The 24,248-nt window shown below is 41.0% G+C and overlaps 1 protein-coding gene across 3 annotated transcripts in view; it reads right to left on the bottom strand.

Moving 5' to 3' along the window:
* TTC28 (tetratricopeptide repeat domain 28) overlaps positions 1–24,248 on the bottom strand; it is a 1,605,451-nt gene that overhangs the window by 41,700 nt on the left and 1,539,503 nt on the right. For all 3 annotated transcript variants that reach the window (XM_069214676.1, XM_069214678.1, XM_069214677.1), the window contains 2 exons: positions 2,831–3,010; positions 1,054–1,774 (listed from right to left, as the gene is read on the bottom strand). In XM_069214676.1, the coding sequence (XP_069070777.1) occupies positions 1,054–1,774; positions 2,831–3,010 (901 nt within the window). The remainder of the gene's footprint in view (positions 1–1,053; positions 1,775–2,830; positions 3,011–24,248) is intronic.

The raw sequence follows: 24,248 nt of genomic DNA, 5'->3' as shown, positions 1-24,248 counted from the left end.
CTAATGATGCTTAAAAATGTACTTGATCTGAGAGATGCAATGTGCATCCTTACTTGATGCTTCCTGTTCTCTAGCGCACAGTGACTTGAGCAAGTCAAGTGTGTGGGACTTGACATTGAGACTAACATATCTAGTGCTGTGTCCTCAAGAACTGGAGATTACTGTGCGTCATTATAAGATAAACCCTTGAAACCTCCTCCAGTGTAATTGGTGTATGTTTTGAGTGTATTGAGTGGACTTTTCAGATGCCAGCAAGAGAGTAAATTCACTATACAGGGGCCCTTGTTGTAAAAGCATGCTTTCTGTCAGCCTATTGGGTCTCTGTCCTATTCATAATATTTGATCTTGAACAGATCAACAGTGTGAGCAATAAAGCAATCGACCTACAGGACAAGTTCATTCTGCATGCTTTGGGACAGGGTGAACGTCCTTTTCTCCCCAGAGGGATAATTGTTTGCCATTCATGCATGCAATTGTTTTTTATGCCATGGATGTCTCAGATAATCACTACTCTGGCCATATTTTGGGCAAACAAGATAATATTGCAATGAGAGAGTATTACCATTTCTAGTGAAGCCTTATTTGTTTTCTAATGGGCTATTAATGTTTAACGGTAAAATAAAAATGGTATGTGTTGCAATTGGGGAGCTAGGATATTTGGGACAGAAAATGAGGGCTGTAAACCCACAAGACCTCAGCATCATCGTGGACGCTTCTGTCCTTGAGGATTTCATGTTTACCATATCCAGAAAATTCCTGGAGAACCAGCGGCTTCCAAAAAACAGTACCCAGATATAAAGTGGCTGTATTGTTCAGAAGGACAGCCTTTGGAACAGAGGGATTATTCTGCAGGGGTATTTAAAATTAAAATACAAAATGTTCAGGAAAGCAGAGAGCTGTCTTTGAACTGCTGGACACACTAACATGACATAATTTTCCAAGAAGTCTGCAAACTGTTAAATAGGAACTTCTGGCATAGACAGCATATTTCTTGTCAACCCATAGTGGTACAATTTTACATTTCATAAAAGAAAACGTGACTAGATGTCATACCTGCCCAGTTCGATGGATGAGAAAATTGCTTGTTGCTTTGGACGGACTTCATGGCCTCCACAAGAGCAGCACTTGTCTTCATTCCATTGAGAAGAGATGAATAAAAGGCATGGACAAACATTTTGGAAGCTGCCACTGGAACAGGCCAAAGGGACACGAGGACACATTGAGCACCAGCTGCGAGAAAGGCTCTTGTCAAGCCAATAACCCCATCTGCCGTGACCTTATTGTTGGACTCCTGGTAGGATCCAAGGATCACCAGTTTGACAGGAAGTCGCAGATCCAAGACGTCAGCCGCAGTGAGGAGGAATTCCTGAAGTGGAGGACAGTCTGTTATACTCTCCACATCACTTGCATCGTCCGGCATTTGGAGGGATTCTGGAATCGTATAAGTGTTTCCAAAAGAACCTTTGGTCCCACCAGGAGCATCCTCACTGTTAGGTGTTAAAACCAAAGCTGCCAATTTCCAGGAGATGTGGGTGGCAAAATGGACACACTCTGCCTGAGTGAGTGCACTCATAACCTTTTCTTTTGTTGCCATGTTACCAACAAGGGGTTGGCAGCCAAGTAGCTCAGACACCATGTAGGCTTCTTCTTCGGCAGAAGGCATAGGACCCCAGAGCCATCTGTCCATTACTGATGAAGGGAGCTTGGGATTTCCTATGACAGCTGCCATAGAGGTAGAACTTGTGTAAGACGGAGAGCTCTTCCTCAGGTGGGACTAGAAAACAATTGATGAAAACCTTAGCATTATGAATTCATGATGGATGGGCTAATCTAATCACATAACATCAATAGAATAAAGTTACCAGGAAAATGCGTAATTTCTTCAGATCAACCTTTCTATTAGGAATATATGCATATTCATTTTGAGGGATGCCTGCGATTGTTGTGTTCTGAGCATCTCCTCTGCAGTAAAGTATTTTGTACAACTCTTTACTGAATATCCATTTACTTGAAAATATACTGCTGCATTATAAGCCTTTATAAGAGCAATTAAAACACTGCCTCTTTTGTATATACACTGATCATTGTCAACTTAAATATGAATTGTTAGACAATTACCTAGCAATTACACACTTTCACTGGTCAGCAGTGCATTTACTTCTCTCCGGTGCTTTATACAGGGCCCTGGCAAGGCCAACAATGGACATCAAACCAGGGCCTTAAGGAACCCTCTATTTCTGTTGTTCACTTGCTGAAGAAAAAAATCCTTACCTTCCTGCCTTTTCTGGTGCCAGCTAGTGATCTGATGCAAAGCGACAGGAAGTCACTTTTGTGACACATACTTTTAAACTTACAGTGTCAAGTTTTTATTACTTTTGGGCCTGAATAAATGTGATACATAAACTGTTAAATAAAATATCCTGCTGATATTGATTATTCTTTGTCCAGTGAGACCCCATTTATGAAGTTGTCAATTACTGGATGCGATTTCACATGTATTACGTGTATTACACGGGTCACGCCTAGGGTAAAGCCTTCTGAAGCTACACCGTCTTGGGCCTGACACTTTTTTCATCCTACTTAAAGCAGTGCCACTGTCCAAAATCGTTGCATAATCTAATCTGACTAAGAGATCGAAATAAATGCTTACAAATTTATGTCTTGACGCAATACTGTTCATTGTAGCAAACAGTCAGGTAAGTGCACCATTTTAATGACAGGAAAATACATTTTTATACCAGCTTCAAGAATTGCTGCCACAAATGCAATATGTCATTAGCATTTTGTAAATAACACATCCATCTGATTTAAAAGGGCAGCGGGTGCCTACCTTGGAGTTTGGGTTCAAAGAACGTATGGCAGGAACAGCGATCAAACTGAATCGTTCATAGAGGTATTCGTTGGAAGAACTTCCTTTCAGCAGAGCAAAAGGGATGAGGTAAAGCTCTCCTTCCAAGACCAACACCAACTGCCGATGACGTCCGACCGGGCCACTGGAATGCATCAGACCCTGTGGAGCAGAATCACACTTTGATATTTAATAGATCAACCAAAGTGCCTGAAGATTATTTTACCTTGTCAAACTCCCAGTGTATTTTCCTAATCTCTGACTCCTTTTTTGGCATCATGAACATCCATCATCTTCCTCAAGACCTTACTGAGTTGTGCAGGAATATGATACGAAAAATGGAGAAAAACTGTACTCTTCTGAGATTAGCAAGAAAGATAGTGTCATTAGACTTAATTTCCTCCAGTCGCTCTGATTAACATTGATATTATGCACCCTTTTCCATACCGTCCTAAAAAAGTCTCACCCACTCTATTTAGGATCTGCAATCACTGTGAAATGTCTTGAGATCTGACTCCTCATTCCACTATTTAAACTCTAGCACTTTCAATTCAAAAGGCATTTTTGATTCAACTATAACTTTTGATCCCAAAGACAGATCTGAACCATGTTTGGCATATGCTTTGTATAGGGAGTTAAGGCCTGTGGGGATACATTTCCAGCAGTTATATGAATAGGAAAATGTTAAGCGTGGGAGGGGTCAAAAGTCTGTTTTCCCATATTAGCTCCTATAGGAAACTTTTCTCCCACCCACAGCCAAACCTTCCAAACAGATTTACACCAAACTTGACATGAAAGTAGATCTTTACTCAGGAATAATACTTTTGTTGGTTTGGCGTAAATCTGTTAAGTAGATTTTTATATGTACCTGTTTAAAAGACTTGAAGGGTGACTTGAAAGTCTTAATACTTTTATAAACCTCTTGTCATTTAAAGTTCTGATTGAGTGATTCACGACTCCTGTTAATCACATTTGGACTTTTTGACATATGTGATTGGCTGTAAAAGAACTCAGTGGATTTGTTTTTGGCATCTTAACAAACATGACCTAATCACCTACGCCTCCTCCCATAGTGATTTCCACACTAAACTTGTTATGGTTTTTATTAACTGAACAATAAACTATATCATATTGCATTGTATTTTAACAAACTTGACTAGATTCAGATTTGCAAACTGAGAAAACAAGATGTGACTTACATGTCAAAATGAGATAAGAGAAATTTGCCACATTAAATAGTGGATTTGCCCTCTATTTTATGGAAAATCATGAATCGGATATGATTCACAACTTTTCAAGCAGGAGGAGACAGTGACGGAGAAAAAAATTACTTAGATATGGTAGAGAGCCCAATAATGTGCACAGCTGACATTGGGTGGTCATGCCATGTGGTGGGGGAGGGGAGGTGGCCACCCATAGTGGGTTGGGCAGAGGGTGACCAACTCCCAGTGTGCATGGCCAAAGGATATGTGCATCAGTGGTTGGGGAAAGTCTATTCTTTTAAACAAATGTATTCATCCAATGAACAACTACAGTTAAAAAGTTAGTTACAATTCAAAAATAGAAAACCACTGAAATTCATCAGTTATGGTATACAAGGCACACAACACAGACCATAACTCACATTACCTACCATGTTTAACTCTTGCTTGATTACCTTTTTCCACTGCAATTTGCAAATGGGAGTTGTGTACATGTCAGGTGATGCAAGAAATGACATGCATTGACTGCCTGCACTAATACAACTCCATAACTGGTGAATTGTAGTGGTTTTGTGTATCTGAGCCAGAACTGTAACTTGGTTTTTAAGTGTGCTGTTTTCAGTGTTTCAAATAGATAGATAGATAGATTAACTTCAGCTATTAGCTCCCTTCACTGCAGGGGCATAGCGCAGACCCCTGCAACCCCTGGGGCACGGAGGGACGCCCACCATTCAGAGGGCTTCCATTGTGTCTGAAGCCTACGGATATCTGTGAAATAGGAGCATCTGAAGGCACCGCATCACTTTCTATCACTGCTTCACTGTGAGCCAAACCATTTTATTTGTGCACATCTACACATCAGCCTAAAAATTAACCAGCTTCATGGCCAGGGCTATTAGGGCAATCTCTGCTTTCATTTCTGTTTTCATTCCTTGTTTTTATTATTTATTTTTACACTGGGTATGGGGGAAGAAGTAGTGAGTTTAGAAAGCTCACTGGCTATAGCGCTTCTAGACTCTTCTGCCAAGGCACTGGCCTCCATGTGCACTACGCTCAGAGATACATAATCAGACTGGGGTGTGTTTGGTACCTTGAGATTGCATCTGTTAAACAGCTGAGAGAGGCCTGTGCTCTTACTACACGTTCTCTGATTCACTACACATCCCACGTAGGAATATATACATTTGCACGTGAAAGTTTTGCATTAAACACTCTCACATAAATCAGATAGGAGCTTCCTGTGACAATGAACATTTATCTATCATTTGTGTTTTATTAGTTTTATGAAGAAGAAAACAAAAGGAGAATGACAAAAGAACATGAACATTTAAATGGCAAGGCTGTCACTGGATCTGCGAAGTTATGCGTTCTTAATATCGAAATATAAAGACCATTCATAAAAATCTTCGCATCAGATGCAGAAATAGCTTAGATGTACAATGTATAACCTTATGCTCCAAGGACCATACTTTTAGAATCCGGAAACAGTTTTTATAAAGCTCTTCAGCTGAAGCTATGAGAATTGACAACATAAGAAATACGATTTGAAACTAGAGTTTGACATTGTTTGATTTTCTTGCAGAAAACTGATGTCTGGGCACAAGACAGCTCAGTGGGTTAAAGTCCCTGCTGCAGAGGCCAGTGTGTTCCCTACAAGTCATAAGTTCCAGTGCTGGCGGAACCTCACATCTTATCCATCTGGAGTCAATAAAATTAGCCTCGTTGAAGTGGCTCAGGACAATGCACATGTTTACCAATAATTAAAACTAAAGAAAATAAAATGAAGAAAAAAAATCCAGAAACATGACCCTATAACACATCCTTTGGAACTTGACAATAGTCATGTCAAAACGTGGATCATGAAAACAAAACCTGTAACCAGTGTTAAAGTGCTAGATATGCATTTTAGTTTCAATTAAAACAAATATTAGCTGTGTTGTGTGGCGTAACTTATGATATTGAATTTGCAAGTATCGGTTTCCAGGACGTAAATCTATAAGATTTACTTATTTAGGACTCTGTCATATTTTAACGTGGATAAAGTGCAACTGAGGTCACAGAAGAGCAGCTTTAAGTTGACATCAAGGAACACTCTGTCACCTTTCCTGTCCTTCTTGCAGCTTCTGAGCTTTGAAGTGTATTTGCTTTGGAGAGTGAGATACAGGGTCACTCACTCTGACAATGAGCTGCCTCGGGAGCCTTCCTAAGAAAATGGCCACTCCATCCTGACATATTGTTTACAAGCACCGCCGATTCCCTGGGGGAGGCCGCGCCGGTCCGCTGCCGATGGTGAACCTGCCCGCGCGCTCTGCAGCTGAACGCGCCCGCACTGGCTCAGCCCTGCCTGCGGAGACTGAACTGACAAGCGGTAGCTTCCCACCAGGGGGCTTGTTGTTTTTCAGAAATCTTCTTTATAGATTCCATTTGACTTTCCACTCGAGAAGCTTGGGCTGTGGGCGTCATAAGGCGATGCCGTCTAAGCCACAGTGACATGTGCCTAACAGAATATTCTGTCTGTATGGAAAACCCCTCAGAGATTACTATTTTTCATCACAACGGCCAGGCGCTGGAGAATTGTAAATGCATTTAATTGGATACATTGAACTTAAGCTACCAGCAGAAAGAAATTTAATTGTGAAGTTGAGACACAAATAATCCACTCACGCAATACGAGGCCACAAAGCATTAGGATGCAGAATGAACTGAATTTAACACAATTCGCTAATGTTTAGAGTCTTGAATTCAAGAGACAAAACACACTTAATCGGGCTGAATAGGAACATCAGTTGTCGTTCTCCATATCATAGAGTTGCTCGAAATGGAGAGACAACCTATAAAGAAACCTGAGTCCAATACCTCCTTGAACTTTGTGCTGCCCTACTTAACTACCTGGAGATCTTTGGAGGAATTAGTATAATGCACAAATTGAATTTGGGTAATGAAATGATACCCTATTTAAATTATTAAAACCCTGCACTGTGCATCCTACTAATGTCATGATTTCATGTCATACAGTTACAAAATTGATGTATAATTTTTTGTTAGGCATATCCCATGGCTTAGAATGCACGACATTGTAACTGACAGCAGATATGCAAAGGTGCATACCGTGATTATAGAGCTCTATAGATATCCTCAACACCTGAGAATTGAGACTCGCATGGTGGGCTAGTTGTCTTAAGTGTAGTGATCTATAAAGCGCCCAAAATAAATAAACACAGAGACACAACATAATATGTAGTCTATCTTCTACAACTGGTCAAGAGCAAAGAAACAAGCAGTGGCAGAGCCAATAGGGCTGGCTTTAATGTAGCAACACAGTTGAACACAGGCCTTCACAGATGCTGTTTACATAGCGTCCTATGAACAAATTCTGCTTATCACATTAAAGTTTGTCCTACTGGTTTATGATACTGAGGACAAGCAGCAAAATAGGCTTGCTTTCTGTATAAAATGCATAAAGGAGATAAAGAATTGAATGAAGAACAGTGATGATTGTGTGCACTGTACAGATGTAAAATAGTAAACAGCCAATAGCCTGAAGTGATGGAGGAATATCATATGGGTGGCACTGAAGCCCACTCTATGTACGTTTTAAAGTACTGGGTACAATACGTCTTGCATATCAAAAATGAAAAAGGCAAAGCTCCACAATCTCTCGCCACTTTTTATATGTTTTAATGTTGAAAGACTCAGCCTTCTTCACTTTTCACAACTTCGGCAGAAGGAATCTTAGTGCCTGATGTATAAAGTTTGATCAATTACAGGATTTGTGACGGAAAAATATTTTTTCTATTTCTAAACTCATTCCTAATCAAAATTAGGAAGAGGACTGGAAGGGCCATCTCCTTCTAACTGCAAGTTGGAATGTTGTATATAAATGTATTTTTGCAAACAATTGAATTGTTTCCAAAAGTACTGGCGACTGAATCACAAATGGGATGGTGTCTTTTTGGAATACCTTCCCTTTTCTTGGATACCTTCCCCTTTTTAGGCATCCTTTGGGGATAAGGCAATGGTCCAGGGATCTGGTGCCTGCTCCTCTCAATGTAGTCCGAAATTATTTTTTTCTTAAGTAGAAACATTTACTTCAAGGAACATGCAAACATAGGGATGGATTTCTGATGTTCCTTGCAGACCATAGTTGATGTGTTTCCAGCAAATCACAGGAGGGTTGCAAATATTCCCGGCCCCCTGATATACCTCCATAAAAAAATTGTCATCCAGAGATTTACATTTTTGATTTTTGTTTGTTTTTGGATCATTAGAGAAGTAATTTAGCTGGGTAGACATTGCTGATCTGGGCCAATTATTCTGGGTGCCATTTTTAAAAATGGCAGATGTGTTGCAGCGATGATGAAATACTTCAGGAACCATGAGACCTATATACTTCATTTTGGTGTTAAAAAAACATAGGTTTTGGGGGTCATGTAGTCTTTTAGAGACAGAATATAACTCCTCAGAGCAACCTTTCCACATTTTTCCAAAATGGCGGCTATAATAGAGGAAGAAAAGATATATAGAGAAGTGAAACAAATAATAATGCTTTTTAATCCTTTTATGTGTACACCAAACAATCTGAATATGAAAAAAAAATTTTTATCACTCCTGTTTCAGACACATTTTCGTAGTTCACTTTGTTTATTTGTTTCGATAATCGCTAGTGGTACTTTTGCAGAATGTTGAACATTTGAGAAGAACATATCGACAGGGACATCTTTTTGTAGCACAGGTTTTGTACATGTACGTGAAAGTTCTGTGGGTGGAGGCTTTAGGAATTTCATAGGTTTTAGCACCCCATCAATATTTTCCCAACCAAAATTCACACAGATCTTTCTCTACATATGCTTGATCCAAAACATTTATACATCTTCTGATCAAGTAGAATGCTCTTTTAATGTGTCCTCGCAAAGAATGTGACGTTGGTGGAAGATCACTTATAAGGACTGATCACTTGAACTCACTGTACCAAAGATTGTCAAATGTGTGACAGTCAGAACTTGTTTTGCACACATGCACAATTTATTTTTCTATGTCTTTAAATTCACATTCTTCTTCTGTCTCAGCAAGTCCTTTTAGAAAATTCACAGGTTTAGCAGTTAAAGCTCCAAGCTTTGTTCCAATTTTGCTCATAGTGTCATCAACCATAAGATTATGTGCCTTGGTAAGAAAACTGGACATCTATGGGTCACGTTTCTGTACAGAATATGAAGCGGCTTTAAGTGTCTTTTCTCACCTGTTTCAAAATGTATCCATAACTCTGACAATCCTTGACTTATGAACATTGCAACAAATCTAAGTAGCACAATAATAACATCTGTGTCATTTGACAATACAATGACTCGACTGGAACCATTTCGAACAACCCACTCAACATATGGCACAACACAAACATCAGTTTCCTCTAATTTGTTGTTAAGTTCTTGAACAATATGGCCCGTGCCTTTTGAATATATCTCTGGAGGCACCAACTCCTCATTGACAATCATTCCACATGCAAAAATTGAAAATTCAGTGTTCACTGAAGCATCAGCAATGTTTTGGCGAGTTTATACCTCCAAGTTCATCTTGTTCGATTACCAGAATTTATCAAGTTGCACAGGTATAGGTGTTGAATTTCTGATGCAGGTAAGGTCAATTGATCCACTTGTAGACATTTGTCTGATTCTCTCACATTCTTTTACAGATAGTTCAAGGTAACTGTTAAAGACAATGTGCATGAAGGCACACACTGACTTTGATATCTGTAGAACAGCCTAAACAACCTCTGCGAAGTTTTGCATGGATGAAATATTGACCATTTGTAATTGTAACATATAGGACACAACAACAACAGTTTTCAATGAGGACACCTTTTCAAATTGAAATTCTTCAGGTGAAAGTTTTTTTTCGAACTCTTGTATGAGTCTGTGCTTCACTGGTTTGGTTGAAGCATCTCCATCAAATAATGCGTTTGTTAGAAGAAGATCATGCGACAGGATGTCCTTGATAATTTCACCCCTTTCTTTTGCTACTTTGATCTCACTATGTGCTTGCAAAAATAGTTTTTTGTTACCTGATTTGAAGTGGCTTGCTGGACGAAACTCTTACCATGGCAATTAAAGTGTGGAAGTTTAGCTTTAGTGATAGTCAAACAGCTTTGTCTATTTCAATACAAATCTCTCCAGCTTCACTTCTGCGTATAGTTTCAATCCATGTTCCAGGACATCTAGCAGACATGTCTTTATATCGTTATCGACATATTGTTTGGTCACAAAGTTGTGTAGTCGCAGAGGCTTACTCATTTCAAAGGGGATTCTTTGATGCTGCATGAAATGAAGAAGGCTGTCAACATGTTTATTAAAACTTTCCTATCTCTTTCCCACAAGTTCATGATGAGGATCAGTTTCACAATGGTCTATTAATTTTGAAATTGTCGTATCTCTGACAGCATTGCAAATAGAAAAGACTTCATGGTAAACTACCTGCCATTGAGCAACATATTCACCTTTAGGTGCCTGCCCAACAATTCCCTTGGAGCATTTCTGTGATCTCTGAATCATTTGTTCCAGTTTCATATCAGGAGCCACTTGAACCTCCCCTCTCTGTCTTTCACCACAAAATGTCTTTGGATGAATTTTCTGTAGATGTATGGGCTTTCCACTCTAGTTTCTTCATTCTTTCCAAATACCAGGAGCCATATCTCAGGTAGTTCATGCAATCAAACTCACAAAACACCGTAATTAGTGACTCCACAGTCTTTTAGTACAGCTCCCAATCACCTTCCCGATCAGCATGTACCAAGTTTTTCACTAGAGCTATCACATGCAAAACATTTTCCCCAGTATTTGCAAAGTTCTGATTTTGCTTCACATTCTTTGACATACCCTACAAACTAGGTTTTCAGGTTTTCCAATTTTGAACTGAGTGTACTGCACATTGCCTGGCTGTGCATAACGTCTTTTGAATGAAGCACACCCTGTGCCTAGTTCACTTCTGAGATAAGCTATGCAAATCCTAACTTGTCATTCTTGTTCTACAAAGCATTACAATGCAGTGTTTCTATAGCCTCAAAGATGATGAGCATATCTTGTAACAAACAAACATAATGAGTTCCGCTCAATACTAACTGGACAGTTTTGCATCCAAAGATTTCAGCCTTTATATGTGCATTGTCTATGCCACATCTACTGGGATAACTTCACGCACACCTCAACGCAACTTTCGTCATGTGAAAAATGCCCATTATTGGATAAAGATCATCAAATTCTATTGGATTGTGCATAAAAAGGTCAGCTACAATATGGAAAACACCTTCATCAAAAACAATTGGCAGGATAGGCTGGTCTTCAAGCTCAGCACGCAAATTTTGGAAAATTTTAGAGCTGTGTATACTATTATGTAGTTTGTAACTGGAGATGGTATTACTGGTAAAAACCCACCCTTCTTCAGTGGGACAGTATTCTGGGAGATCAGAAAATAATTCCAGCCCACAGAGGACCTGGCTTTTCTTAATCCTACTGTCCGCTCCGAATAAAAAATATGATAAATTGCATTAAATCAGCTTTGTGGACTGCAGCATCAGGTACAAGAAGATCCATGTCCTCAGCCACTTTGAAAATTTGTGGTAGACTGGGATGTATTGATGGCTTGTAATGATTTTGCACATGTTGGAAAGGCAATTGGGTTATAAGTTTGCAGCTTCATTTTTTTATACCTACAGCTGACACAGATTGTTTTCCATCAGCTTATTCATTGGTACAGTTTTGAAAAAGCACCATGGCAGTATCATGTCTGTTGGATGTTCAAGACAAAGAAGAGCTGTCTTCAAAATCAAAATTATTAATAGCAGCACTTGTAAATCCTTTCCTGGTAAAGTGACTTGGAAGTGGTGTGCTGTCTGATTTACAAGATTTTACAGCATGAGCTGCAAGTTCATGCTCCATACTATGTCATTATGACTTGCTGATTCACTAATCCTATTCATTGAAGTGACTAGCTCTCCACTTTTGCACTTATCATAGACTGCGTGGGCAGTCATCATGTGTAGCAGAGTTTTCTTTTTGCCGTGGTGTAAAACATGATTTGGAAAAGACAGTACAGGTGCACAGCATAAGCCTGTTAGTTCATGGGATTGTCTTCCACTTCTTCGCGTATTTCTTCAAAGCCATCATCAATGTTGTCGGCTTCTTTTCCGAACTGAAGAACTTTAGTTTCTAGCACTTTTGCTTTGCTGATGTTGAACAATGATGTAAAAATTTGAAGACAGAATCAGGCATTCTTGTTGATTCCCATGATTTGCGGAGCGCAGAGGTATCACAAAACTTGTCATTAAGTCCAAAATCTAAATCTTTCAGGACGTTTTTTTAACAGGGTTCCTGCCGATTTTACTGCATCCTGTGATGTTATTTTGGCAGCAATAACTTCAGGAGTCATATCTGCTGGGAACACCATAAGTGGCTCATTCTTTTTGTTAGAATGACAAAACAAATTCTTTCATTGTACATTCTCACCAGAAAATTATCAATTTCATCATTATGGATCAATAGTTTTCTCAGTGCTGACTATAATTTCTCAGATCTCACTGAGTGGGAACCCGTAGCCAGCACTCAAGAGCGGCTTTAAAACTTAATTTGCTTTTTCAAAGAGTACAAACTTAACTGAAGGCTGGCAGTTACATTGCTGCTGGGAACTCATTGTGCATTCATATTTTCAAATGTATACACCATGCAGTTTGGGTGGGCATACAAATCTTCTGCAAATACATTCACCTCATGGTTTTGATCAGCTACTTGGCTGTAAACCTCAACTTGGAAGAAACTAGCTGCAGATAAAAACATGTTGGCCCTTTTAGACTTAAATACTCTGTACTTTGTTCTTTCATCAATCCCTTTGGCCTTTGTTCTGGCTAAAGCACAGATAACACATTGACGATCCTCAACTTTCTGATCAGTTGATGGTGGATGAGGGGTAGCCATCGATCTTCTAAGTGGATGGGCATTAGGTTTGGTTGTCATCGCTTTCTCAGAAGCCTTGGATTCTTGCTGTGATTCACTGGTTTGTGGTATTTTTGAAAACATTTTTCAGGCTTTTTTTCCATTCCATACAACTTGGAGCATTCGTTGTTAAACTGATAAAATATTTGATCCTCTTTACCCACCAGTTTCAATCTTTTGTGTACTTCATCATGCCATATTTCGGAAGCATGTCGAACTCTCTTCTCTCCAGCTGTAGTTCATGTTAGCTTTTCTTTCGGATTAGACTGGCATATGACACATTTTTCTTTGTTTATAGAGTTCTCAGATTTTGTAGTTAGCAACACTCTGTCAGGAGGTAAAGATCCTCTGCTACCACCTGCTTTGTTCATGTTCATGAATCTGAATCTAGCAACACAAAAGGATGATGGACGGAGTGCTGAACAATGCAAACACTCACCCCCAGTTACAGATCTGGGTTTAATCCATTGTTCTTTTGCTCACCATGCCACCCAAGTTTGGACCAGCCATGTGCAAATCAGTCTTGACCCTGTTCCTCTTGGGAACAGTCCAGCCCGAACTGCTGGGCCAGGTCCTCCCTGTACTGGAAACAAGCATCCTGGGACTGGTTTCAGGGTATTCCCCTTCATCAGCCAGGCTAGCTAGAATCCAGTGGCACAGTGAGCACGGGACCCACGTCTGGGCATACCCTTATCAGTTAGGGCAACTTTAGCAGCACAAAAGGATGATGGACGGAGTGCTGAACAATGCAACACTCACCCCCAGTCACAGATCTGGGTTTAACCCATCTTTCTTTTGCTCACCATGCCACCCCAGTTTGGACCCAGCCATATGCAAATCAGTCTTGACCCTGTTCCTCTTGCGAACAGTCCAGCCTGAACTGCCAGGCCAGGTCCTCCCTGGACCAGAAACAAGCATCCTGGGACCAGTTTCAGGGTATCACCCTTCATCAGCCAGGGTAGCTTGAATCCAGTGGCACAGTAAGTACGGGACCCACAGAGTACATACAGAGGTATATTGGGGCCAGGACTAAAATTGTGACCTACCTAAATACTATTCATTTGGCAGACAGCACTATTACCCTCTCCTAGTGACATCAAAAGAATGTGGGCCTCTTAACAACGTATTTTATGTCCCTCTGGCTAGAACAACCTTCTTTTCATTACCCATTTTTAGCTAATTCGAGCACCCCTAAAAGAAAACAACATTGAGTACAATATTGAGTACATGTCAAGCTTTCAGAAATGGGGGCCTACAAATGCAGTCAAAAACATGATTTGCTCAAAGTCCAGTAGCCAGATAGTACCAAATGACATCTTGAACAAGTGCTCATAAAGCTATTGTCTTATGTGCTTGGAGCTAGACTTTGCATACATGTAATACATTATCTATGCTGTCTGTTACTGGAATTGTAAAGGAGACTTGGTAAATATTTAATGAACTGGGTCATAATATTGAAATGAGACATACACACAGATTGCTAGAAATTGTAGATTCAGGTGCTGGATATTCCTAATCACAAACAGGTATTTGTGCTGCAACAGGGAGCATCAAAGCACGGCTCCAATGATTTTCACCATTTCATTATGTGATGTGGTAATTTTCTCATGAATTCGCTTTGCCTGCTTTGTCTCTCTTCTTTCGGTGTACACTTCTCTGACTTGAAAGTGGCCTCTGCTCTACTGAGTAATAGAAATGGGAGGGATCAGGAGACTATAGTAGGATAGAGAAGTAAAGAGAACAGTATGGCAAGAGAAGGTAAGTGACTGAGAAGGGAGGTAGAGACAGAGATGATATAGACAGTTGAGGTAGGGAGAAACATAAGGTGAAAAAAGAAAGTGACATAGCCAGAAAGAAAGATACAGACAAGAGATGGGTATGGCTTTAAATGGAGGGAAAGGGTTATTGTGAGCCAGAATGACAGCAAATGAAATGTAGTGATAAGGGAGTATTTGAGGTACACTGGGTGATGAGGTAGAAGAAGAAGCATGTTTCAAACTGATCTGAATTTAGAGAGAGATAGAGAGAGAGAGAAAGAGAGAGGGAGAAAGACAGACAAATCTGTGAGGTAGTGGCAGACGTTTAGAGAGCTTCAAAGTAGAGTAACATGGCGAGATAGAGAGTAAGGCAAAATTAAACGTGAGGTGTGAAAAGACACATCAGGTAAAGAAAGAAGTGAAGTAGAGAGAAAAGTAGAAAGAGAGAGTTCAAAGGTAGAAAGTGAGATGATGTTTGTAGAGGGAGAGAGGGGTGAAGTAGAGGTAAGATGTGAGGTAGATAAAGAGAGATGAAGCTGATGCAGTGCAAAAGACAGAGAGAATGGTGAGGTTCAGAGAGCAGCAGAGGCAGTCAAGTGAGGTACAAAGGTATATAACTATATATAGGGAGAATTAGGTAGAGAGGGTAAGTTGCAATAGAGGTCTAGAGAGAGAGAGAGAGAGAAAGAGAGAGAAAAAGCATTTGGAAAGCCAATAGGTCTCACTTATGCAAGAGCTATTGTGACTGCTGTTCAGCATGGCTAAAGGTTAGTGGCACTGAGGAGGGTGGCATAGAGTAGAGTGGTGTAGAATTGGGAAGAGTGGAGCAGAGTGTCATAGAGTAGAATAGAGTGTCGTAGAGTGGAGTGCCGTGAAGTGGAGTCTCATGGAATAGAGGGAAGGGGTGTAGAGTGGAGGAGCATAGAGTGGAATAAAGTGTCAGAGTAGAGGGTCATAGGGTGGAGTATCATAGAGTGGCATACAGTAGAATGTGACGGAGTGGAGTAGAGTTGTAGAGTAGAGTGGCATGACCTGAAGCAAAGTGGCGCAGAGTAGAGTGGTGTAGATTGGCATACAGTGAAGCAGTGTCATAGAGCGAAGTGGTTTAAAGTGTCATAGAGGGGAGCGGTGTAGGGTGGAGTAGAGTGGTGCAGAGTGGAGTAAAGTAGAGTGCTGTAGAGTGGAGGGGCGTAGAGTGGAGTAAAGTGTCATAGAGTGGAGTGGCATAGATTGGAGTGACACAGAGTGCAATGGAGTAGATGGAGTGGTGTAGCAAGGAATGGAGCAAAGTGTCACAGTAGAGTGTTGAAGAATGGAGTGGAGTGGAGTGGCCTAGTGTGAAGTGGCATAGAGTGAAGTGTTGTGGAGTAGAGTGTCGTAAAGTGTTGTAGAGTGGAGCAGCTTAGAGTGGAGGGGCATAGAGCAGAGTAGGGTGTCACACAGTGGAGTAGTGTACAGTGGACTGGCGCAGTATTGTGTATGGCATCGTGTAGTAGCGCACTGCATTACAGACAACACATTTTCCATTGTAATGACAATTAAATTTGAACATACAGTTTTAGTGATCCCTTTTGTATTGCTTTGTTTTGATCATATTAAAATACCTTTTTCCAACATACTTCTGAATTTCAAAAAAGTGCTTTATTTGTGCTTGCGTAATTAAGATTATTCTGAAATACTTGCACAGTTCATTTACAGGTATTTACATAAATAATGTTGTGTGCTAGAAAAAACTTTTCTTTTCTATACCTGACAAGATTGTCACATAAATCCTCTCACTTTGAAGTCAGAGAAAGAAAAGTAAATTCCAGGCTTCCTCGGAAGACAGACCCTGACATCTGTCTTTGAATGCAAAGCAAATGTGACACAATATGTTTAGAGGGCTGTTTGTAGAAAGCAAGGACTAGTGGAAGAATACAAGAAGCGATGGTGAACAAGGTTTGCTCCACTGGAGCAACGAAGACATGCTGGACAGCTAAAAACAAATAAAGCCAGCAAATAGAAAACCATTAAATGGGAATTACGAATCTCAAAGCCAATGGTAAGCAATGGACAGAATGCATTCCTAGGGAAGCTTTAAGAATGCCCACAAAATGTATTTTCGCAATTGGACCGCTGCGCTGTGTGGTAGGCTTCTACCTAAAAAGAGGTGGTGGAAGAGAAAGTGAGCTAATGAGAAACAGGTAAAATATTGGGTGAGGCGAGGGAGGGTGGTTCAGGGTGGATGTAGCAACCAAATGGTGGCATAAACTGAGAGGTTAGGATGTGGGATAGAGGTAAGATGGGCTACAGAGAGGTGAGGGAGTGAGAGAGAAGTAAGATAGAGAACAATTATGTACAGGGAGAACTGAGGTAGACAGAGGGGTTAGAGAAGCGAGGTACTGGGAGATGAGGCTGAAAGGGAGGTGAAGTAGAAGGGGAGAGCTTAAGGGATGTAAGATACAAACAACAGTGAGGTATACATTAGAGAGAGGTAATGTAGAGGTAGTGATGTAGGGGTATGTACAGAAAGTAGTAATGAAGGCTAGAGGTGAAGTTGTGTATGACAGGAAGGTAGAGGTGGGCTAGAAGGACATTTATTGAAAAAGACATGAGGTAGACAGAGGTAGAGAAATAGGAGAGACATCGATATGCAGAGATAGACAGAGACATAAATACAAAGGGGTGTAGTAGAAAAGATGAGGTGAAGTGTGGAGAGTGACATGAGACAGGCAAAGAAAGAGGGTTAAAGGGTGCTAACTACAGAGGCAGTCAGAGAGAAGGGCAGGTAGGGAAAAGGGCAGGAATTTAGTGATTGTAAGGTAGAGAGAGATGTGGCACAACACGATAGAGAAGTGGAGAAAGAGATTAAGTAGAGAAAGATGAGGAAGAAGTAGTGCAGAGAGGTAGAACTAGAAGTAGGAAGTTGGAGATATTAGTAAGCTAGAGGTAGATACACAGAGAAGTAGCGAGAGAGGTGAAGAAGGGTAAGCAAGTTAAAAGGAGTGATGATACATCGAAAGATAGGTGAGGTAGAGAAAGAGTTAGAAAGGTTGAGAGTGGTGAAGTACGGGTAGGAAGAAAGAAAGACCGAGACAGAGATAAAGGTAAACAGAATGAGTGAAAGAGAGAGGGAGAGAGAAGAGAGAGACAGAGAGTGAGGAAGTGAGAAGAAAAAAAAAGGCGGAGCGGAGAGAGAGAGATTCTTCTATTTGTCTCAATCACTTTACCAAAATGCTCTGTGAAAGGTGAGGGGCCTGGGCAACAGCCCATTTTGCCCCCGCCTTGAAACGTCCTTGTCCTCTGCTACTGGTGATTTTGTAATGAGAACCTATTAGTACATAGGGCACAAAATCATTAGTAGACCACAAAATGGTGTGAAATGTATGATCAGATTTTGCGCAATCAGGGTCATTAGCCCTTAAAGTATACGTTTGCTTATAATTAAAATCTCCAAGAAGTGGATTAAAGCTGAGATTTTCCAAGAGTTGCTTGAAGGAAAGTTACACTGTTATGAATGGCAGAGAGAAACAGACCAGACCTTCTTTGATTTTGCGATATCAGTATATTTTATAAATACATTTCTATGTTATTTTCTTTCTGTTTAGTAGTATAGTGCCTCCCGTCATACTTTCCGAACACCCAGCAGGGATGCCAGTTTAAATACAGAAATTACAGATTGCGCGTTGTACAAGACGGGTCTATGAAAAAACAAATTTAACTGAAAGTAAGATCAGAGGGGTTGGAATGTAGGAATATCTAGGATAACAACTTCGACATTGATCTACGTAGGTCGTCTGGGAATGGGCTGTGGAATGGCACAATACCCTATATTACATATAAACAATACTAAGAGTTTTTACAGCGGGCTGCTTCACTCAATAGATAGATATATATATATATATATATATATAACAACCGAAACTATTTAAAACAGTGGGTTGGTGACATACCTCACCTTAGGGTAGTTTTATTATCCGTTTTATGTCAATTGGTGTGGTGGGGCTCTTGTTTTTAGGAAGTGAAATTCAATGGCTTTCACCCGCAGAGGCAAAAAGACCACTGGATGCTGATTTTTATGTATGAAACGGCACTGTCATCTAGGAGAGGACCTGAAGTAAAGATTTTCATGGAAAGTGTACGAGAAGCCCAGCACTGTCCATGTGGCTGCTTTACATCTAGCAAGTAACATAACCAGGAACTGCCTTGCAACATCCAGAACACACATGATAGCGGCATGTGTGCCCTTAGATGCAAAAAGCCAATGGAAACAAGGGTGTCAATACTGACGGTAGCAAAGGCCTTGGAAATTAAACATATTAAACATATTGGCATTTCCTCTTGGCATCCAGGTGTGGGAGAGGAGCGCTATCCACAATGTGGTCATGAACTGCAAAAGGGGATCCAATTCTGCCCTTGATTTGGACGACTGTCAATGGTGAGGGTCAGAAGCTTAGAAAAACTTTAGTAACCAGTAGAAGGCATGCATAACCTAGCACAACAGCAATACAGAAATACTTAGCATATACTAATACTTCATTTTAATTAAAACTGGAATGGCCTCTGCATCCATTGTTTATCTGCACCCTTGCTCGATTACTATATTGGCTAGAGCCTTCTCTTTTAGAACATGCCCTGGACCCACATGCACAGGGCGAGGGAGGGTGCTACAAGCAGTATAGCGCATTGCGAGTAGTACCCTACCACACCACCAATGTCCATCCGTTGGTCAGGTTGGTGGCGGGTAACGTGTCAAGATAAACCAGCCTGCGTCCTCTATGCAAGAAGGTGCCACAGGCAGCCAGTCTTTTGGAAGTCCGATGAGGATGATAACTGACAGCTGCTATTATGGGTACATTAGTAGATCCAGGAACAGCTAGATCGAAATGGCGTTTTGCTGTATATTATAAAATAAACCCTGTGTGAGGTTACCGCGGGACGCGCCAGTGACTTCACGGAATTTTTCCTTGATTTCCTAACACCGAACCAGATTCCTACCTTCAACTGCGACAATTTAATGTCTGAAGTTCTTTGCATAATGTTTTGAATAGGCCTTGAGAAAGCCCCCGCTTACTCGCTTAAGGGACGAAACACGTGTTGGCTGTTACACCATCGTACACCTCTACCTGACCTTTTTTCCAACCCTTCGGACTGGATTATCAATTTTGCTGATCAATGAAGCACTCTTTATTTTCAATTTCGTCTTTATTTAATTGGACTAAATTCCTTTGGAACTGAATTTCTATCTTACAATGGAATAAAATAATTTTTGAAGCATTTTGCTCATGACTTTTTAAAAATCTTTGATGTGGGAAGTCACCTTTTCATTAATGTAGGACTGTAACTATTGGGAGGCTTAGGGTCCAGGCCCCCCGGTTTGAATTTCCCACATCTTGTTTAATAAATTCATTATTTCAATTACAAAATAGGCATTTTAAGGAAGTCGACTGGCTGGACTCTTCTTCTTTTCCCTGTGTGAGGTTATATATGCGTTCAACTACTTGTAGCAATGACTAAAGGCTGTGGCCTTAATATGCAATCTTAACGCGATATTAAAAAAAGTAGTGCCTCGCTCACTGCCAGTGCTGTCCTTTTCCAAACTTTCCTATCAGGACTTTATCTCCTAGCAAAATGTATAGCTCTTGTACCTTTTTGTCATAACTGTTTTCTGTGTAGGGGCTCCAAGGGTGGCCCCAGAACCATTGCAACTTCTCTTTGAGTTGTCTGACATTTCTAAGGTATGTGGCAGCCCAGTTCATATTAACCCGTTTACACTGAGGAAGGATTGATTGAAATAGCTGCCACCAGGTGGTGGTGCAGGGGTTTGCAAACATATAGGATCCGCATCGCAAAAAAAAATCATATTCCAAGCCTTATCAGGGCATTTCAATCAGTCTTGACACAGCACACCATATTTAGAAGAGGTCTTAATTCTATACTCCTTTCCTTTTGCCTCTGTGGTCAAGCTACTCATACTGCTTGTCTAATCTCTTCATATGTCCATATTTGGAAAATACCTTCACGCCTTAAATATTTCCAGTGGAGTGAGCCACTGTAACCAGTAACCTGATATTTAAAATGAGAACTACAGGCTGCTGGAACATCTGTCTCAATAATATGTTTGTCTTGAATTACACTTTATTAGTACAACTTTCACCTCAAATAATTAAATGCTACACATGCAAATGGAATATAATTTCAGGAAAAGGATATTGTTTTTTCCTTATATTTAATTTGTTCAATAAACAAATACTGGCTAGATTATTGTGCATGAGTAGCGGAGATTGCACAAAACATACACATTCAATATATAATGGTACAATGGGTTTGCTTCAAACAGTTCCCAAGAAATTTGAAGCGCCCACACAGAGACTCACGTACACAAAGCTATTTAATAACAAACCTATACTTATGGGACCAGCTATTGACTAAAATGAAGTGTTCAAGGTATTTTAAACAATCAAGATATGTTGTAGGTCCTTTTTATGAGCCTGCTTTTTATTTTCACGGATAGCACTGTGGCAGCTGAGTGTTTCAGAAGGCAGGTCCCACTAGTGCTGTTTGGTGGGATGTAGCCCCTCCCAACCTTTGTGGGGTGGAGCGCTATAACCCTCAATTCAACTTCTAAAACTCAGAATCGGATGGTACTTTTGCCTGGGAAATAGTGCATTGGGGTAATATGCATTAAAGGTTTATTCAGGGTGAAATTAGCAGCTGTAATTTTTCTGAAGTCGGAATGGGAGACTTACGACCTCAGTATGAGTTTGACGGTTGGGTGAGCCGACCTTCAAACTCTCAGGGAGGATGCTGTCGTCATGTTGGCGACGTCCCCCCTGTTGTATTACAAAGTTCCCCCCAGGCTGACTGGCGAGAACATTGTATTACTATGCTCCCACTGGGCTGACTGGCGGGAACAGTCAGCCCAGTGGGAACATAGTCTCGGTTCCCTTAAGGGTGTCGGGACCAATACTGTACCACACCAGCAGACAGTGCGCATTCCAAGGGTGCTAGGCGGGGGGGGGGGCTCTGCACTGGCTTTCCGCCAGCCTTTTCATGGAGGGGTCCCTGCCATAAAAAGGCTGGTGGAAAGTTGAGTTCTTATCAGCACGGCGGTGCTGAGTGCAGCACCATTGTGGCTGACCAGACCTCAGACCGCCATCAGCCTGTCAGGAACCTTGTTCCTGGAGGGGACAGCGGTCCCTTGGTGTCCGACCGTCAGGGTCCTAATGTGTGGCTTGGACAATCTGGAGTGCAGCAGTCTGACAGTCACCGCGAGGCTGGCGGACTCATGACCGCCAGCCTCGTAATGAGCCTTTTTGGGTCTAAGTCCATGCACTAAGTGTTTGCATTCGATACAAACTAGGAAGCACTCCACCAATTTGATGTCTACACTTACAGGCTTAGGAATATCTGATGGTTCAAAAGCTTCTATTGGCCGCTGACAAAAGCCACATGTGGAGAGCACCTTTTCAGTTTCTTTGCCAAGAGTGTCCACCATCAGAGGTGAGCTGGGAGCACCTTTTGTGGTGCTGTGCCAAGTGTATGCTTCATAAGAGGGGCAAGAGTAAGCTCTTTGAGAGGTCAGCTGGAAGCACCTTTTGAGATGCTCTCCTAAGTGTGCTCCTTCAGAGGTGAGCTGTGAGCACCTATTGATGTGCTCTCTGCAGAGTAGGGTCCAGCACAAATCAGCTGCTGCCATTGGCTGTTGTGTAACAGGACCAGCACCACAGGGAGGACCACACAGCGTGGGTGACTGTTCCATATAAATGAGAGACTGCAGTGGTGCTTTGCACAAGCTGACACATTTGGTTAACATTAGGTATTAGTTCTCTCACTGTATTGGGTTGAGTTAAACACCTTAGAAATAACTTCAGTTTTAGTAGAAACACATCTTTTGTGAAAGAAGGAGAGGACAGGTAAAAAGAAAAAAACATTTCCTGCTGACCAATGGGGAGCAGGGGCCTAGGGTGCCACCATCACGGGGGTGGGGTGGGGGGGCAAAATGATACTAGACACATTCCTATTACTCTTTTGCTAGGGGAGTAGACTGTCAAAATGCCAACTCGCCTAACAAGATAAAGATTCTTCCACCTGACAAGCACAGACGACCCTACCTTTGGGATTTTTAGAAACCTAGGATTAGGTAAGTGACTGGAGGGATACAGTAAGCAGAATAAAACAGACTGCAAAGCAGCCCTGAGTAATGGTCCCAGGCTGAGACTTTTGCAAACATTCAACCCATCACTTTAGTATTTCAGAGACGTGCCTTAAATGTGACTGGTATGTCCAAAAGTGTTTTCCAGCTCACCGTGCCACAGGACTCATACTGTACCACTCACATGAAGTTCAACAAGGTTAAAGCTGATCTGGGGTTGCTTATGCTCCCATCTAGAGGGGACTGACCTGACAGTTTGGCCTGAACTATTCCAAGTGGAGCAGGACAAAGCCTTATTGATTATGGCTGGTCTGTCTTTGTTGTAACCTGCTGGGCAATGTGACCGTGCTATTTGCAATTGGTTGAGACTTTTGCAAGCATTCCACACATCACCTTTTTGTTTGGAGCTACGTCAGGCACTTTCAAAATAAATTGTAAGGCACGCCACCTTGCAGCACTGAGCGAAACTGAAACCAAATATACTGGAAGATCCTTATTATATGTGTAATATGGTGACAAGGGGTCAGAGGAAATGTTGCCATTTTTAGTGTATATGGAACACTCAAGCAGTCAACATCATCATCATCATTAGGAAGAACAGCGTTATTCAATTATCTTAAAAACTATAAAGGCATTACAAAGTATACAGAAATATCATACATTCATAAAAACATACAATAATTAAAAAACAGCAAATGTAAAAAACATAACAGCTAAGCCAGTCAGACGTGAAATCCCTCATAGAGTTTTATGATCTCAGAGAGGCTTTATACATAGCTGGCAACATTAAAAATATTTTAAGCAGCAAACAATTGTAAATACAGAACGGTGATTCAAGCTTGTTTAAATTGGCAGGCTTATAAAAGGGGATTAAATAGGGCTTCCTAGGGGTATCAAAGTAACTGCAGAACAAAACAAAAATGCAAGGTGTCCTGCAGAGACACCTGGTTGCAGCTGCAGTGTGCTAATAAGATACTAGCAGCTGAGGCAACAAATTTAGCTTAAACCTGGTCAGCAAATACCAATCATATTTAGAGGTTATGGCAGTAAGGTAAGGTTCTATGAATAGGGTGGTTTTCAACAACACATAGCCCATCCTGACACCTTCAGAGGAGCCATATACCCTCTATCTACTGATCTGTTGTAGTAAGTTTTCCTTGACCTAATAACGATGTGCCTTAACAATCACCCCCAGACTGGTGAACAGCCCGCCACTACTTAGGCTCTGTAGGGTTACCTTGAGATATTTGAGCCAGGGGATACATTGTGCGTGATAAAGAGAAAGACAGTCATGCATCTCTGCTTTATTTAATTGGGCAACTTTAGTCCAAA

The sequence above is a fragment of the Pleurodeles waltl genome, chromosome 11 (assembly GCF_031143425.1).
Source record: "Pleurodeles waltl isolate 20211129_DDA chromosome 11, aPleWal1.hap1.20221129, whole genome shotgun sequence".
NCBI classification, from domain to species: Eukaryota; Metazoa; Chordata; class Amphibia; order Caudata; family Salamandridae; genus Pleurodeles; species Pleurodeles waltl.
Note: the sequence above shows the minus strand (reverse complement) of the source record. Positions and strands in the feature narration are given on the sequence as shown.